Source organism: Paramisgurnus dabryanus, chromosome 11 (assembly GCF_030506205.2).
Source record: "Paramisgurnus dabryanus chromosome 11, PD_genome_1.1, whole genome shotgun sequence".
Taxonomy (NCBI): Eukaryota; Metazoa; Chordata; class Actinopteri; order Cypriniformes; family Cobitidae; genus Paramisgurnus; species Paramisgurnus dabryanus.
In genome coordinates, this window is record NC_133347.1 from 23,357,003 (window position 1) to 23,374,549 (window position 17,547).

The 17,547-nt window shown below is 36.8% G+C and overlaps 1 protein-coding gene across 3 annotated transcripts in view; it reads left to right on the plus strand.

Moving 5' to 3' along the window:
* The window catches only part of magixb (MAGI family member, X-linked b), an 85,913-nt gene that overhangs the window by 7,452 nt on the left and 60,914 nt on the right, over positions 1-17,547 (plus strand). For all 3 annotated transcript variants that reach the window (XM_065247474.2, XM_065247473.2, XM_073816253.1), the window contains exons 2-3: positions 13,351-13,640; positions 15,996-16,112. In XM_065247474.2, coding sequence (XP_065103546.1) covers positions 13,361-13,640; positions 15,996-16,112 — 397 coding nt within the window. In that variant the 5' untranslated portion in view covers positions 13,351-13,360. The remainder of the gene's footprint in view (positions 1-13,350; positions 13,641-15,995; positions 16,113-17,547) is intronic.

Consider the following 17,547-nt stretch of genomic DNA (forward strand, 5'->3'; position numbering starts at 1 on the left):
GATACAGATATGCATTACACATGAGCAATGTTCCTATTAGAGGTGAAGAAAGCAGCACTTTTCCAAGAATATTCTAGTTTGTTTTTTGGGTTTGTAAGCAGAAGCTGTCATTAAATGTTTATAATATTGACACGACAGGTGTACGGTCATTGTTTATTTCTGGTGGAATAGATGTCATGCTTGTTGCTGACACAGACGTTTGTTATAATTATTGAGTATTAACAGTATTCTGTCTTTCTGAATTATCAGTTTTATTGCTACTGTACGCAATGTACTATATACTGTATGTTGCAATTCTTATTGTTGTCAGTTATTTTAATAAGATTAATATGCTTCAGATCAGTGATTCTCAACTGATTTTGGGCCTCAGATTGTACAGGTCAAGTGTCGCCCAATGTTGTATCGAACTTGTTGATCAAACAAAAATGTCATAACATTTTTTTAAACATTTCTTTGCTTACATAAAACATATTTTATCTTACATGCTTGTTCATGGGCTTAAGGATCACAGCATGTCACACAACCTGCTCATGTCGGTGTCTGCAGAATTTGGCAGCTTCTAACGAATTTGCATGAAAATGCTATTAAGAATAAAACCTGGACACAAGGATTTTAATAGTATATAATTAATTGCTTGCAATAATTAGGAATATTTTTTTGGGGGGCATTTTTGCCTTTATTTGATACACAGTATGTAAGGAGAGGATAGGAAAGTACAGTGTGGATAAAGGGGTACAGGATTGGCAAAGGACCTCGAGCCGGGATGCAAACTCAGGTCGCCGAAAGTGTGTCTGCACCATATGTCGGAGCTTTAAGACTTAGTGTAGTAAATGAGTCAGTGACAAAACGGTTTGGCAAGATGAGAAATTCAAAATCTTTAAAAAAAAAATTTTTTAAAGCATGCATCAGGTTTATTTCAATGCACATAGTGTATTTAAGTTAATTTTATGCAATAAAAATTTGAATCATTTTATGAAAGTTAAGAATGGCCCTGAAAATGTCAAACGGTGTAACCCTCAATTGCGCCAAAGAATGAGAAATATTACAAATTTTATATTTTATCCACCTTGATGGCATGTAAATGTATCATAATATATATACAACATAATATTTGTTCTGACATATGCTGAAAACAGCTCTATTTTCTAAATAATCTTTAAAAAATGATGTTAAAATGTATGTAAAAAAGAATCATATTACACTAAACTAGAGGATTATATTTTATTCCATTTTTTATTAAAATATTTATATTTTCATTTAAAAAATACTAGTTACACCAATTGACACATACACCACATTGACATTTTTACAATTATCCTCCAAATATTCTGTCAAAATGAAATTAAACCAGAAATTTTAGACAAAAGAGAATGTATGCAAGTAACCATAATTTAACCATACGGACACAAAATAATTAACATCACGTAATTGACCCAGATATTAAAGGAACAGTATGTAAGAAATTTATATCAATTAATCATAAAATGGCCCTGATATGTCACTAGACATTAAGAAATAATTTTAATTTCAAATACTTAAAAAAAAAAAAAAAAAACTAGGTGCAGCCCTGTTTATGTTGTCATTTTGTGTATTGGCCACCAGTTGTGTGATTGCAGTACCAGTTTTAGCCACAAGTTTTGTGATTGCAATACCAGTTTTGGCCACAATCCTACAAACTGTTCCTTTAATGAATCTTCTGTTTACATAGTTCATCGTTCACTGCCTGTTTTCTCTTTTTTACTTTTATTTTCAAATATTGTCTAGCTTGATACACAACTGTAACTGTTGTTATTTTGCTCTTAAAGGGATTGTTCACCCAAAAATGAAAATTCTGTCATCATTTACTCACTGTCATGTTGTTACAAACCCGCATAAATTTCTTTGTTCTGATGAACACAGAGGAAGATATTTTGAGAAATGTTTATGATCAAACCGTTCGTGGACCCCATTTACTTCCATGGTATTCTTTTTTCCTACTATGGAAGTGAATGGGGTCCACAAACGGTTTGGTTCCAAACATTTCTCAAAATATCTTCCTGTGTGTTCATCAGAACAAAGACATTTATGCAGGTTTGTAACAACATGACAGTGAGTAAATGATGACAGAATTTTCATTTTTGGGTTAAATTGTGGTTATATAGATTTGATGCAATATGTAGTAAGTTATCTATAGTTGCATACAGTAGCTGTTTTAATTTTAACAGTTTGCAGTTGAAAAACAAACTGTGGCTTTACTTTGATAATTATGGAAAAGAACCTCAAGTCTTTTAATTACTGTATATTCTCATTAAATCTTTGCTGGTTTATCTCGGTTTTCTTCGTAGTGGAGTTGAAACTGATAATTCCCTTTATTGCTGTAGTCACCTTCTAATTAATGTCAGAAGCCTGTAGTCATTTGCTATCTTCACTGGCTGAAGCAAGTAAATCATCATCAGTTTTTCTCTGTGCTCCTCTATATCCTTTGGGTGTTCATAATAATTAAAAAGTCTTGAAACCCATTGCCATTTCCTTCTGAACCCAGAACCCGGCTTTTTAAAGTTTTAATATCTTCCCGCATTCGGAAGACGCTTTCCTCAGCGGTCCATGGAAAGGTCGTCTACAATAATAAATGCAGAGCCGAACATGCATCGTTCTAGATTCTGTCCACGAGCACACGTGTGCGACTCTATATCAGTATGGTTTATACTCAAACTCATTGCATAGTCTATATTAGCCTTAGTTATTCATATACTCATGAATATAAGGCTACGGGCGTTCCTGTAATAACGCTGGGTGGCTAAAAATAGGTTTTATGATGAAACAGATACATTTATAGAGAAAAACAACAATGGCATAACAATAACTAGAAGTGATGGGTTTTTCCTCGGTGACTGTATGGAATTTCAACAGAAGGGTGAATGTGTAAACAGATATGGGGTGGTCAGCTCTTTTCTGACCTTAAGGGTCAGCGTTTTCAACACTATATGTAAGATATGCAGCCTCTCATAGATCCACCAGTTTTCCTTGTTTTCCTATTACAGGCAGTTGAAATTCATTATATAAAGCATATTAAATCCTATATGAAAAATACAATAATAACTTAATACTATATTCATAAATGTTAACTGACAGCCCAAATTTTGCTTTGTTTTAGCCTAGACATCTAGACTGTGTTCGGACGGCTATTAGACGTCTTTTAAACGCAAAATTGCTCAGTCGCTTTATTATCATAGCAAAGAAGGTAGGTTTTGTCTGTCTGGGAGTTTCGACCTTTGGATGTAAATGCAACAAGCAAGGCTGACAGTGTTGAACATGAGGATGTGTAGCTGCATAAACCAGCATCATTCCTCTGTGTGTCTAAGAGAGTCGTCTCAACCAACAGGAGTTGACAGTTTGCCTCAAACAAAGACACCTCTAAACATTTGTGTTACAAAGAATATATTTGCTTTAATTTGCTGTATGTATGACAGGTTGCACAGTGATATGCTGTGAAACTTAAAGATAAAAATGAAAATTACCCCATGATTTACTTATGACCCTCAAGCCATCCAAGATGAATGTCCATCATCTTTCAGATGAACACAATTTAATTTTAGTTTAGAAAATGTCCAAGCTTTATAACAGTAGAAAATAGGGTCCATGACTTTCAAGCACAAAAAAGTGCATTAATCCTTCACATATCTCCACATGGCTCCAGGGGTTTAATAAAGCTGTCTGTACATTATCCCACTTATTAGACGGCTATTTACCGGTGCGTGTTTTCAATTGTTTCCAACAGAAGCGCATTGCTTTTCAAAAACTCCAGCAGCTGGCGGGTTTTATCTGTGCTGAGCGCTGACAATCAACGTTTTTTTCTTCGCTGGGTGCCCAGAGTTGAACATTTTTTAACTTTATCTGAAACGCTCATCTTGTCAATGTCACTTTTTACATAGCCATCCAATTACAGTGGAGGAGGTGCGGGACAAATACCACAACCACCAATCATCGCATTGTACAACTACTGATAATAAACAGAACAGAAGTTTCATTGCATCCAAACTGATTAGCTGAAAAAAATGCTGGCAAGCACCCACAGTTTCAGTGGTGTTTCAGACCATGGGCGTCGGAACCATTATACGTGGGTGGGACAGGACCCACCCACTTTTTAAGACCAATGATAATGGACCCACACACTTTTTCTCTAATTTAGCGCATTTGTCTGTTCACTTATCAAAGCGCTGTTAGTCCAAATCAATTCCACTAAAGCAGGGATCCCTAACCTTTGCTTTTTTACACCGCAGACCCGTTTCAGCTTTTAAACATAATTCGCGGGGGTGAGTGGACGCTGAGTTGCTGTTCAAACATAGTGCTGAAAAACCTAATTTGCCAAATGTATAACGTTTTAAACAGAAGTAAATGTCAAACAACCATGCATTAGGAAAATTAATAACTGCTTTATTTATAGTATATTTTCTATAGACGTGTAAAACCATATTATAGCGGATTATTTTATTTTCATTGTTTCACGAGTTTGCCTGCCCATTTAGTCTTAATAATTAACGGTAAACGAACTTAGCTTGGTGTTCTTAAAGGCAGCTCAAACCTTCGGACTCGAGCCCCAAGTTCAAGACACAGAAGAAAAAAAGAGGAGATGATGAGGAGAGATGCCAGAAGAATTGCGTCTGTCGCGGAGGCACAGAGACTCCCGTTTTGCTTTTAATGATAATTAACACAGCACTAAATGTGGTTCCTTTCAAACGTTAAAAGTGTAGGCTAATCGTTAAAATATTATTACTGCTGTAAAATAGTTTATTTTGATTATGGTCCCACGATCGCTGGATAATTTTCAAGTTTTTTTTACATTTGCAAATAATTCATAAAGTCATACCTCTGTTTAATCGATTGTGTTTTAGAAGTACACATGCTCAAACTCTTATGACAGCATTGTTTCCCGACGGATACCATAAAATAAAGTGATCTCATTTCCAGAATCTCATATTTATATGAGATTGGGTATAACAAATAAAAAAGGTACACAAAAGTTGTATCAGTTTACCTTCATTCGTTTTTCTTACCTTTTATTTCCTCAAAATAAAAAATAAACATTGTAGCCTACTTTCAGCAGAGTAGAGAAAAAAAATGACACAGAGAAAGATAAATGAAACATGACATCTGTCATTATTTGCAAAATATTTAAAGGGCTATTACCAGAATTTCAACCGCAATAGGCTACTGTCTTTAATTTAATAATCGCAAATGTTCAGGCTAATTAAAAGGTAACATGAAAATGTCATCTATTGCAGTAAATGTATTTTTCGGGGGGGGGGGGGGGGGTTATGTGGGGACCCACCCACTTTTCATTTGCTTCCGACGCCCATGTTTCAGACACATTAAAGAGCCCCTATTACATTGCTAAAAAACAACATTATTTAGTGTATTTGTATTATAATGTAACAAGATTATTTAGTGTAATTTAGTTTTCCACATAACTTACATTATTGTTGTTCCTTTTTGCCCTGCCTCCCTGAAACGCATTGATTTTGTACCAAGCTCATTATTCTGAAAAGTGCAGTGTCCTCCAATTGGCTAGCTAACCAGTATGTTGTGATTGGCCTGAATACCTCTGTCGTCAGCCGGAAATGTGACGCTTCTTATCGTATTTGTAAGATTAGTTCACAATGCAATCCGGTTGTTTAAAGGCCTCGTTCTTTCTGTGTTTTGAAGCTTTGATTGTGTTTACAGTGCACAATATAACATGTGTTCATGTTTCACATGTAAAAAAACGCGGTATATTTCACACAATTTACCTATCTGTATACCGCTGTTTTCACTGTCCTAAAAACGAGCTGATGTCTTCCTTGTCTCTCCTTCAGAAATACATATTGAGTTCTGATTGTGTAGTTTGTTTAGTGTGTTGTGAATCGATAGCAGCTTTGCTTGCCGTTAGCTTAGCTAGCGACTGATGTATTCCTGTGGGCGGAATTTATTCAAAAAACTGTTCTAGTGATGTCATTAAAGCAGGAAGTAGAGGGCTGTAGTCCAAACCGGCCGTTCGCTGTAGACTTTGACAGGCGAATTCTGTTAAAGAAAATATATCGCCTGGCAGTGAACTTTCAGCTTCATCATTTTACAGGTATTATTTAGGATATTATAGCAACATTACACACTAACTAAAGTTTAAAACATGGGATCAGAAAGAATGTGACCTCTAAGTCTGACATCATGCGCCGCTTCCGGGTCCAACCGCTCATAGATGTCATAGAGAAATTACAAAAAATCATGGTATCATAATGAAAAACTACCAAAAACACCCAATCCGAATTTTCGTCAACATAACAAATCCGAGATGACCAGACATGGATTTATGGACGTGTGTTTTTAATAAATTATTAATATATTTCTGTCTTTGATTCTGGGAGCCTGAGACTGCAGTTTACATTGTAAAATTGTCACTTAAATGTGTGCTATGAATAAATAGTGCTCATAAATGGCTGTTTAAATGTGGTGGCTTGGAGCTGGAAACGGTATTCATTACGTCATGACTTAACAAGCGGATAACGTGAGCCTGGAGACTGCAGTGTACAATGTGAGTTTATTCTTCGTTTAAATGTGTGATATGAATAAATAGTTCTCATAATCGGTTGTTTAAATAATATCCTCTATTGAAATGAGTGGAGGTTTGTACCCAGAAACAGTATTTCTTACGTCATCTCTTAACAACCGGATACTGACAGTAGTTAATATCGTCTTAACTACCTTATCAATATGAGCCGAAACTGATCCAGAAAAATGCAGATGACCAAACTAATTGATCAACTTTACCAGCATGGCTTGAGCAGAATGTAACAGATTGATAAGGTAAGGACACTGAAACATTAAAGAGTAACTAAACCCCTGGTCAGAGCCTGACTCCACCCACTGGCAATATTTGAAAAATGCAAGAAAAGTGGGCAGAACCCAACGGAGATAGAGGGGACGAACTAAGCTCGTATCAAGTGTGTGGTGAGATCGTAACAGGAGCGTGGTGAGCTTGAACCTGCTTACGTCACGAGTCATTTTTTGGACCCAACATCCAATGGGAAAATTCAACTGCAGTAGCCACCGTTCAACCTGAAGAGGGCAGCAATCAGACGTTTTTACACCATATATTGTAGTATTGAAACACTTTATATCCAAATGTCAAAAAAATTACTAAAATCAATGAACAGCACTAATAAAGCATCATTCTTACAGATCATTAACTAAAAAAAGTTGGTTTAGGGTTTAGTTACTCTTTAACCATGTCTGCATTTGTGATCGTAGAAACGACAAACAACAAGCGCTACTCTGAGTCTGCACTACACAAAACTTGCGTTTCAGTCATGGTTTAGTCAGTAGTAAATTTTGTATATGACTTAGAAAAAACTTAGACTACTTACAGGCTGTAAGTCAGAAGCGGGTGGAATTATGATAATGTCGGTCGTGTCCACGTCAACAAGCCACAGAAGTAAACTGTTGCATCCGTGTGTTCATTGTAGTCGAAGAAAAAACATTTAAATTGGAGATGATAACTCTCATCATCGTTTACTTTGGGGTTTGTACCTTTTGCACATCGTTAAAATGTATTAATACACACTTACACACCAAAGGAAATGTAAAAACGTGAATCAAATAATTGGTGCTCTAAACACTTTTGTGTACATGCCCCCTTAAAGACTACAATAAAACACCAACACAGGTATATCGTGTGCTTCTATGAAGCAAGTATTTCTGACCTTTTGTACAAAGGAGTTGGTTAACATGGTCAATGCTTATTTAATCAGTGACTAAGAAATAGTGCAGAATCTTTAATATTTCATTATACATCATAATGTATCTCAAAACCAAATTAAAATTAGATTTTGAATCATAGATTTTCAATATGTGGACTCGTAGACTTTTGGTCTCCACTGTATATGTAAATTAAGTGCATTACATTTTGAAAAATATATAGTCAATATAAAAAAGGATATGTAGAGTTACTGTCACAGAAGGTCTTGCACACAGACAGTGAATGTAGTAAAAGCGAGGAAAAAAAAGAGAAATGAGGTAGACAGTATTTGTATGCCTGTGTATAAACTGTATGCCTTTCAGCTCATGTAACAAATCACTCAAAAACAGTTTATTTACATTAGTTAGTATTACATTAGTTTATTCAAATTGTATTAATGCATTCTGAGGATGCTGTAGGCTAACTTATACGTTTATCAGTATGTGCATTCCTTGGGAATCAAATCTATGACCTTGGCTAAAAATCATCCCAAAATATCATTGTGGATATGTTTATGTGAAAATACCGAAAAGAGAAAGTATAGGGAGTGTGTTTGTGTGTATTTGTATACTAGGTGTTATTTCCTCTCCTGTATCAGCGGACATCTGAGCTTGCTTGTTTCAAGGTCACATCCACGACTCCTCGTCCTGTGCCAAAAGCAGCCTGCGTGGAGCCTGGCTCAGTCTATCTCTGTCTCTGTAGCGACTGTTAAAAAAAGCCCCACCTATCAGCTGAAGGATCTCCAGGGTGTTGGCTGAATAAATGACCGATCGGCCAATCGCTCAAGTAGAAATAATTAGTCATGTCTCCTCAGATGCTCCTCATGCGGTTTAATTAGCCTTATTAAGCCTGGTGGGCAGTCCTGCCTGAGGGGACACGCTGATACCGTAACCGTGGTTACAGCGGTGCTGTAGTCAGGTTGAATGCTCCTCCATCTGACCCCTGGTTAGTAGTGTATCGATCACCAATTAGGATATATTGAGGTCTCACAGACCCCCTGGTGATAATAACATAAAAGATGCAGGAGTGAGAAATGTACAATTGTGTGGAAAGCTAAGCCAACTTGTGTGTTATCTTGCTATACATTTATTTAACATGTGTAGAAATAATCTCTGTCTGTCTATGATGTCAAAGATGTTAATAATTTATTATTGAAATTCTAATATAACATTGTTTTTGCCATGATGTGATTGCTAGGATGGGGCTAAGAGTGTTTTAAGGCATTTACAGTGTGCAAAAGTCTTAGGACACAAACAGCTCTCTTGTTTTAGGTTTTTAATGACCATCCATGTTTATTTTTTACAGGAAATATGTAAAAAGGTTATGTATACTCATAAGTTTTAGCAAAGAGACTGGCAAACCAATGAGTGCTTGTACGTGCTTTGGCGTGTGGAAGATGATCATCGATCAGAAAGAGTGTGAAACATGTTGTAATATCATTATCAGTTTTTAAACATATTTGAATGAGTTCAAATTGATATTTCAAACTTAAAACATTATCAAATTGTATATCGTATGATGCATCAATTACAACCCCCCCCCCCCCCCCCCCCCCCGAAATTTTGTGCTGCCTAACAAAAAAAAGGATTTGTTCATAATTCTAACCATAAATATAAGCAATTATATACTTAGCACCACTAATAAACATATATATGATCTCCATAATAATGATTCATTCACACAAGCACCAGTGAAAACGATTATGGATTTTCCATTACAAGCTTAAGACCCATACACACTAAAAACGACAACTATAATTATAAAGATTTAAGAGGGGGTCTAAAGCTATTTCATGCATTCTGACCTATTATTTGACTTAAGTGTCAAAAAAGCATTGGAAGGATGACAGAGCATTCTGTGCTGAATGCACATTGCCAGGGTTTGTACAGGTTACAAAACGTTTTTTTTGAACAACGATTTATACGTTACAGTCTTGCTTTATTTGCTTTATGTTCAATTTCAGTGCAGAAAGTACAGTGGAAGTCCTTATATGGGCATTTCACCCAGAATAGCGCATGCAATCGGCGCATTGAATAATAAGTTGTCCAGAGAAAGTGGGATAATTTTTTGTGAGTGTGAGTGTTGTCTGCTGTACACTTCCAGGAGCTTGTTTTTTTTCTAGGAAAGTAGCAGTTTAGCTGATCTGTCTTTTATAAATCAGATAAAACTAAAGGCGCTTAAAGGATGCAATACTACTCTATAGGTATTCGAGATTACATGAGATTAGCTGAAACTGTGTGTGTTATGTGATCTTAAACAGTCTTTGTATTATAGAAATAGTGGCAAGCACACCACGACCATAACAATACTGTTGGAGTTATTTATTCAGCTAATAAAAGATTAAACATGGCTAGACAATCAAAAGCCTTTTGAATTTGAATGTGAAACTGCAGCGTATAAGCTTTGAATAAACATAACATGCTAATATGTTAGAGTTATCTTTAGTTATTGTTATTGGTGTGAACAGGGGTGAAGAATGACCAATGATAATGGTGGCTATTACCAAGTTACAAGTAATAACAATTACAGCCATTATAACTAGAAAATTTATTGTAGGGCAGATAAGTTGTCTCGCTCTTTTTTTCTTGATCTGGTTTATCCACTTTGGCTGTCACAAACATCTTTTTTCCTTCTTATCTAATGGTAATCCTCTCATCAGTCCTCTAACTAACCTACCTCTGCATTTTTCCTCCTTCTCCTCTGTGACCCGACTCTCTGCCCTCCTCTAACATTTATTCCTTCATTCTGTCAGCTCTCACGCTCCCTCGCCATCTGTACCTTCTTGATCTCCCTCTCTTATTATCTCTCCTTCTCCCCCTATCCGTTTCTCACCGGCCATCTACACAGTCTCTGTCACTTTTAAAGTCACTCCCGAGTATGAGATCGGATGAGACCGGGTAGGGGAATGACAGAACTGCTCTAAAACTGTCATGTCTCCAGGCATTTTAGCTCAGACTGCACCTGCCCCTCTCGCTTGCCCCGCCAACTGTCACTTACTGGGGCATCTCTCAATGTTAGAGCTTTGAGCCTTTAAACATCCAAGTCTCTTTGAATTCTGCTCTGTCATTATCATATCAAACTGCCTGTCCACTTGAGTTTTACTAAAGAGTTGAAACTAAGTAAACCTTTTTTGGGTAACACTTTATGATAGGGTCTATAAATCATAATGAGCAAATGCATACATTTATTTTTACTTAAACATGAACTAATGATAAGTTAAGGCATGCATTAATCATAAACTAATGAAGTCATAATAATCATGACATGTTTTTAGTTATTCTTTTAATGTATTAATTAACAATAAATTCACTGAGTCATGAGTCATGTTTTAGTTAATGATGACTCTTCATTAGTTTATGTACATGCCATAACTCCGCATTAGTTCATGTTTAAGTAAGAATTAATTTAGGTATTAGTTCATTATGATTCATGAACCTTATTGTAAAGTGTAATGTTTGGGTATATTTGTAAGTGTCCTAATATAACTAAGCCCTAGTCCTAGATTAATCTAAACCCTCAGCAGTCCCTATATGTATTTGTTTCCTCCAATAGTTATGTTTTTATCAAATGTAAGATTTTTTTAAACTGTGATGAACACTGTATGTTTTTTAACAAAAGTCTGATGTTTGGGGGATTTTATTTTCACAACTGAGCTATTGTTAGCTACTTTTACAAACAGGTTAGACAGATATAAAAATGTGCCACAGACACACTAGGGGCCCTATTTTAATTATCTAAAGGGGATCGCACACCGGCCGCGCAGCTCAGCGCCGCGTCGCGTCGCGCCTAGCAGAACTCGGAGGTATTGTAAACCGGAAGTGCACATTAAATAGCGCGAGCTTCGTCAGATAGCGTCTACTTCAAAATGCAAAATATACGTTAGCAGCCAATGTTAATCCTTAATGATTTGGGGCAAATATGATGTTATTTAATGTTAAGCTATGTGAGTGGCGCTGTGTGGCGCGACAGGGATTTGAACAACTTCCTGAGTCACAGCTGGGCGGCGCGGACAGACGCCACCTGGCGGCGCCGGTGTGCGTACACTCATAGAAAACAATGTGTTCAGTTGATTTAGAACGGCGCTGAGCAGCGCGGCCGGTGTGCGATCCCCTTAAGGCCATTGTCTTAAAGCGCATAGCGCACAGTCTAAACAGGCGTGTCCGAATACACTTTTAATAATTTAACAATGGGAAAGGGTTGTTCCTATTCTCCTAATGATTAATGGGTGTGTTTTGGGCATATTTTTAGTTGCTTCAAAATAGCAACGCACCAACAATGCGCCTGAACACACCTCGTTTTCAGACCAGAACGCCCATGGGCGCAAAATTGGGCGCAAATGCATTTGCTATTTAAACAACGTGGCGCTAAACGTGAAAATTATAATTACGCCGGGTTGAAACTAGCAAAAGACACTTGTACCGGGTGAAATATAGGAACCTAGACGTGCAGTGCTGAGATATGTCATTGTATTTACATAGCAACATCAAAAAATACCATGGTCTCATGTCCCAAAATACCATGGTACTTTTTTGTAAGTGTCATTACTTGATTAAAACATTCATTTGAAATAAATACGTATGGTTCATAAATACATGTTAAATCACTTTTCTGTTCTTTATATAGCAGATAATCCAGCATTGGAATAAATATTAAATTAATTTTGCCATAGGAAATTTTATTTAGGTTAAACAGTAGATCATTCTCTGCAATACAAGGCAATGCAGTAGACCCCTTCACGGTTCACGTCACAGGAGAATTTGCGGTTCGCATTGCGCATGTTGGGGTCAGAAAAGTAATTCTATCAAGTTGAGTTGTGTATTGTTCGGTTGAATCCAAAGAGTATTGTCACCTACTTGTTGCGTCGTGAGCTGTGAAAATTGCACCAGCTCTACAGTTAAGTTTTTCAGGATTCCTGCAGGATCTCATCCATAAAAAAATATAGGCGACATATGTGGTTGCAAGCAATTAAACGTGCAGACTGGGACAATGCAAATATCAAAGAGGCTTGTGTTTTTTTAGTGCTCACTTCATTTATCAGCCCTGTTAGATTAAATTGGAAAGCCTGTATTGTATGATCAGTTGTTATTAGCCACACCATTTTTCTGACTCCAAGCTGCGCGCACACCCAACCTAGGTGTTCGATGTTTACAAACATTGAAGGGATCTATACAGTACATCATTTTGATAAGCTTTGTGTTGTGTTTTAGTCATGTTTGAGCAATATTTTTGTATGCAAAGTAATATAAATTATGATTTGCAAAGCTTAAGTCCCAGTCAAGTGTTTAGGGATTTCTTTAAATAGCATTGTTACCTTGAGTATCTTCTCCACCTGTTTTGATGAAGCAGGTTTGCGGAGTGTTTATTACCTCATACAGGGAAGACATCTGTTGATTTGTCTGGAGGCTTCACACAGCACACTTAAAATGAGAACAGTCTGTAGTTCTTTAGGGGACATATTGACCTCCTGATCTTTGCCATAGAAACAGTTGAATAGTTGTGTATAATACTTCAGCAATATCATATGAGCTAAAAGTACCATTTTGTGTCTCTTCTTGTGTCTGTTGTTCATAATCTAATGTCCATATTTCTTTTTTCTTGCTCAGTTCATTTGCCATGTCTAAGGTTGCAGTGAAGAAACTGCATTGGCGCTCTAAAGTGCAGGAGACTTTCATCCCACTGGTGGGCAGCTCTGGAGAGCTGGGCGTGGCCATCGGAGGCGGGGCTGATTATGGAGAGTTTCCATTTGTCACCGCTGCACCAGGGGGAGGAATCACTGTTGGTGATATCATCCTAGAAATCGGGGGAACGCCTGTTTTGGGCCTAACTTTAGGAGATGTACGCGGGGTCCTAAACTCCTGCCCGCATCCAATCCGCATCAAGACAGTTTCTCCAGGTAATTTCAGCACTGTGCAATCTCAATTAACTGGATTGACGTTATTATTAAGTGTTAAGTGTTTTGGATTCTTTTTTATTGTTTGACAGCTGTTTATTGCAATAATTTACCTCTGGTCTGGTTTTATCACATTTTTCTTCAATATCATGCAAACCTAATTCAAACCTTAAAGTTGATGTTAAAATTTCTCAATGTTAAAATCTATATTTTTAAAAGCTTCATGTGCAACTATAAGTAAGCCATTTATAAACTGACCAACTGACCCAACGCATGGCATGATTTGGGGCGCAACGACCTTTCTGTATAAATACTGGCAGATGTGGGGAATGTTTGAGAAACGTGTCTGGCAAAAGTAATTATTTAACAATTCTGCACAGAAATTACACACAGCAGCTATAATGTCATCAGACCGGACTGCTAGTTTAAGGATCTGACATTTAACAGCATTAATTGTATACTGGATAAAGATGATATCCTAATCCGAACAACTCAATCTTTCTGTCAGCTCATTTGAAATTTGATCCTTGGTTGCAGGATGGTGGTATTTGTGCCACATGGGTTGTATGTTACCTCAGGGGGGTGCTGATATTTATCACATGATAACATAGAATAGACAATTTTTTTGAAAAATATGTCATACTTGACCATGACTTCCCTCGTCCTCTGTGTTTAGATTGATGAGCAACCTGAGTCCTCTGCAATACTCTCTCTCTGTGTCTATGTCTCTCTATCCTCTCTCTCTCTCTTGCTGCACTATGTGTCTCACTGCATTTCTATCTCCTGTTCTTTCACTTCTTACCTTCATTGAGTATAAAAATTACAGTTATGTACAGTAGCATGTTGCATTAGCTGATGAGCTGAATATGTTACAGAACTATTAAAACAGACTCATACATCTAGTTCGGTTAGGTCTTTTGATCTGCCTGTGTATCCTATATAACCACAATAGCCATAGACAAGAAAAGCTTTGTGCTAATTCTAGCATTTCTATTTTGAACAAGATCAATATGTACAGTCCCTTGTGAAATGCATCTAAGTCTTTATAAAAACAGCTCTGGGTTCCAAACAGTGTAATTGATCACGGTGAGCGCCTTTGAGAATTTTCTTCATTTGGACATGTTTTTCTTTTCGTTGTTTTGTGTTAATTTTGCTCTTCTTTGCTAGGGGATAAATTATTAAACCCCAGTATATATACATTTTGAAGAGTGGTGATGCTTACCTGTGCAGAACTTACCATCATGATGCTAAGGTGCACTGTGTGGTTGCCAGATCTTTGCTGTGCCGTTGCTAAGGTGTTCTGAGTGGTTGTCAGCACCTTGCTATGGGGTTGCAAGGGCATTGCCAGTTTGTTGAGGGTGGATGAATATTGGCTCACATAAAAACAGCCCACCTGCAAGCCTTTATTATTTTGGTCTCTATGACTCAGGTCCCCCAATGTCACTTTGTGGGTTTTTTGTTGTCCATTTTATTGGCCAGCAGGGGAAAATCATAAGTCTGAAAAGTAATAGCATAACTTTCCTCATCAAGCTGCACAATTTGAGATAAAAAATGCCGGACGCATAGATGTTTAAAAAAATTGAATAATTATTAGGATGAATAATAAATTAAAAACTAATTTGTCTTTAATGTCCAACCTTAATTAACTATGTAAGCTTCCTTAAAAAATCAAGAATTTGTTTGAATTTTAACATATAAGAGTTTCTTCCGAATAATAAATCAAGTGTAAAATATCACAGCGGTCATATTATACCTATATGCTCGTGTGTGTGTGTATGTGTGTGTGCATGTGTGGTTTAAGGGCTTATATTCCTTTATGAGAACTGTGAGCTGTGTTTTATTACTATGAGAGGTGGGGTGGGGGTAGGTCTGTCATTTTGATGGGTTCGAAAGGCACTCTGTTCATCTATAACAGCCAAGTGGTCTGTCATCAGAGACCATAAAGTACACCAGATGAAATGAAGAGATCAGCCATGTCGAGTGGAGTACTGGGCAGTCGTGCCAATACTTTCTGTGTGTGTGTGTGTGTGTGTGTGTGTTTATTTTTCTATTTAATCCAAAGCTGTGTGTGTATGTATGTATCATACAATTACCATTTTAGCCGTATGCTTACCTTTAAAGAAAGTGCTAGTGTTTTGTTGGTTGGGCGCTGGAGTAACCCTGGCTTCAGGTGATTGATTAGAAACACTGCTAATATCTACAAAGGTTAATCAATACTGTCTCTGGGGACTAGAGAGAAATGCAATGTCTTTAGGTATTTTGAATTGCAGATTTTAAGGTGTGTAAGCACATCCTCTCATTTGAGAATGCTTATATAATCATTTACAGGATATGCTTTTGTGTTTGTATCTCTGTCAGGTTCGACTCTATGCAAGGATCTAAGATTATACCTGAGCAAATGTTTCACACTTGGTTCGATGGACAGTCAACTCCAGCAGGTGATCAGAGAAAACCTCTACCTGAGAGCCGTGCCCTGTGAGTACCACAGAGGAATATTGTATTAAACAGTCCTGCAGTCAAAACTGTTGTGATTGGTTGAGTTTCTGGATGCTCAAAATCATGTTGTTTAAACACAAAAAGGTAGATGTTTTAACACTCTTAGAAAAATCAACCTATGTATAAATGGATTAATTAACATTTTGAAAACTTTGCAAATCTGAGCAATGTTTGTAAGTACGCACACAAAAACATAGATATACAGCAGCGGAAGAAATTAAGAAACCACTCCAATTTTGACCATTTCAGTCCAGTTGCTGTTGACGTTTAACAAAAGCAATCCTCTGGAAATGTAAATGTTAAAGACCAACAGCATGACAAGACCCATTAAAGATGTGAATAAAAATCATAAAACGTGTAAAAACCATTAGTAGTATTTTGTTGTTGAGAAATTTTAACTTGTTTTCTCTGCATTATTGAAGATAGGAAAATATTGATTTTTTTTTTTTTTTGACCATGTTTTCTCGATTTCAATTTCCAGTAAAAAAATGCAAATAAAACATATATATATATCCACCATTATGCAATCATCTACAAAATATTAGCTTATTTCACGCAACAGCACCTTTTGCATATACAGTAGACTGATCAAACCCAATGTACTTCAGCTGAATGAAGTGCTAATTGGGGTGTGAGGTATTTATCAGGAAGAAGGAGTTGACAGCTCCGACTGGTTTCACTGTAACAAGAAAGGAAGGATACAAGAGACAGAAAAATGAGAGAAGGTTGAAAGTTTATATGGGATAATTCACCCTGAATCACCCTAAAACTTTTTGTTCTTTTACAACTGTTCAAATAAAAGGTTAATAGCGACCCAGGAATACCAAGAACCCCTTTATACAAAATCAAAAGACTTGGAAAATAACACATTTAAAAAAAAATCTTTTTATTTGAGGAAAGCATTTTAGGATTTTTCTCAATATTTTAATATTGGACCTCAACAGTTTATAGTTTCAATGCAATTTAAAATTGCAGTTTCAATGCAGTTTCAAAGGGCTATAAACAATCCCAAACGAAGCATAAAGGGTCTTATCTGGCGAAACGATTGTCATTTTTGAGAAGAAAAAAAAAATGCACTTTTAAACCACAACTTCACGTCTTGCACCAGCTGTGTGACGCGTCAGCGCGACCTTACATAATTGCGTAAGCACTTTATAAGGGGTACCATACCAGCTTTTGTACCATATTTGCAGATGCATGTGGGTGTGGAACAACATGAGGGTGTATGAACAATGACATTTTTATTTTTGGGTAAAGTATTTAGTAAAATAATAGACCCTTTTACAGTTGGTAAACATTGTGGCGTATTTGTGTGGGCGGGGCTTAGCTGGAGGCAGAAAGAGCCGCAGAGGCTATGTTGACAAGCTTAAACGAGCATGTTTTAGGAGGGATTTATTAAACATGGATGCAGAAG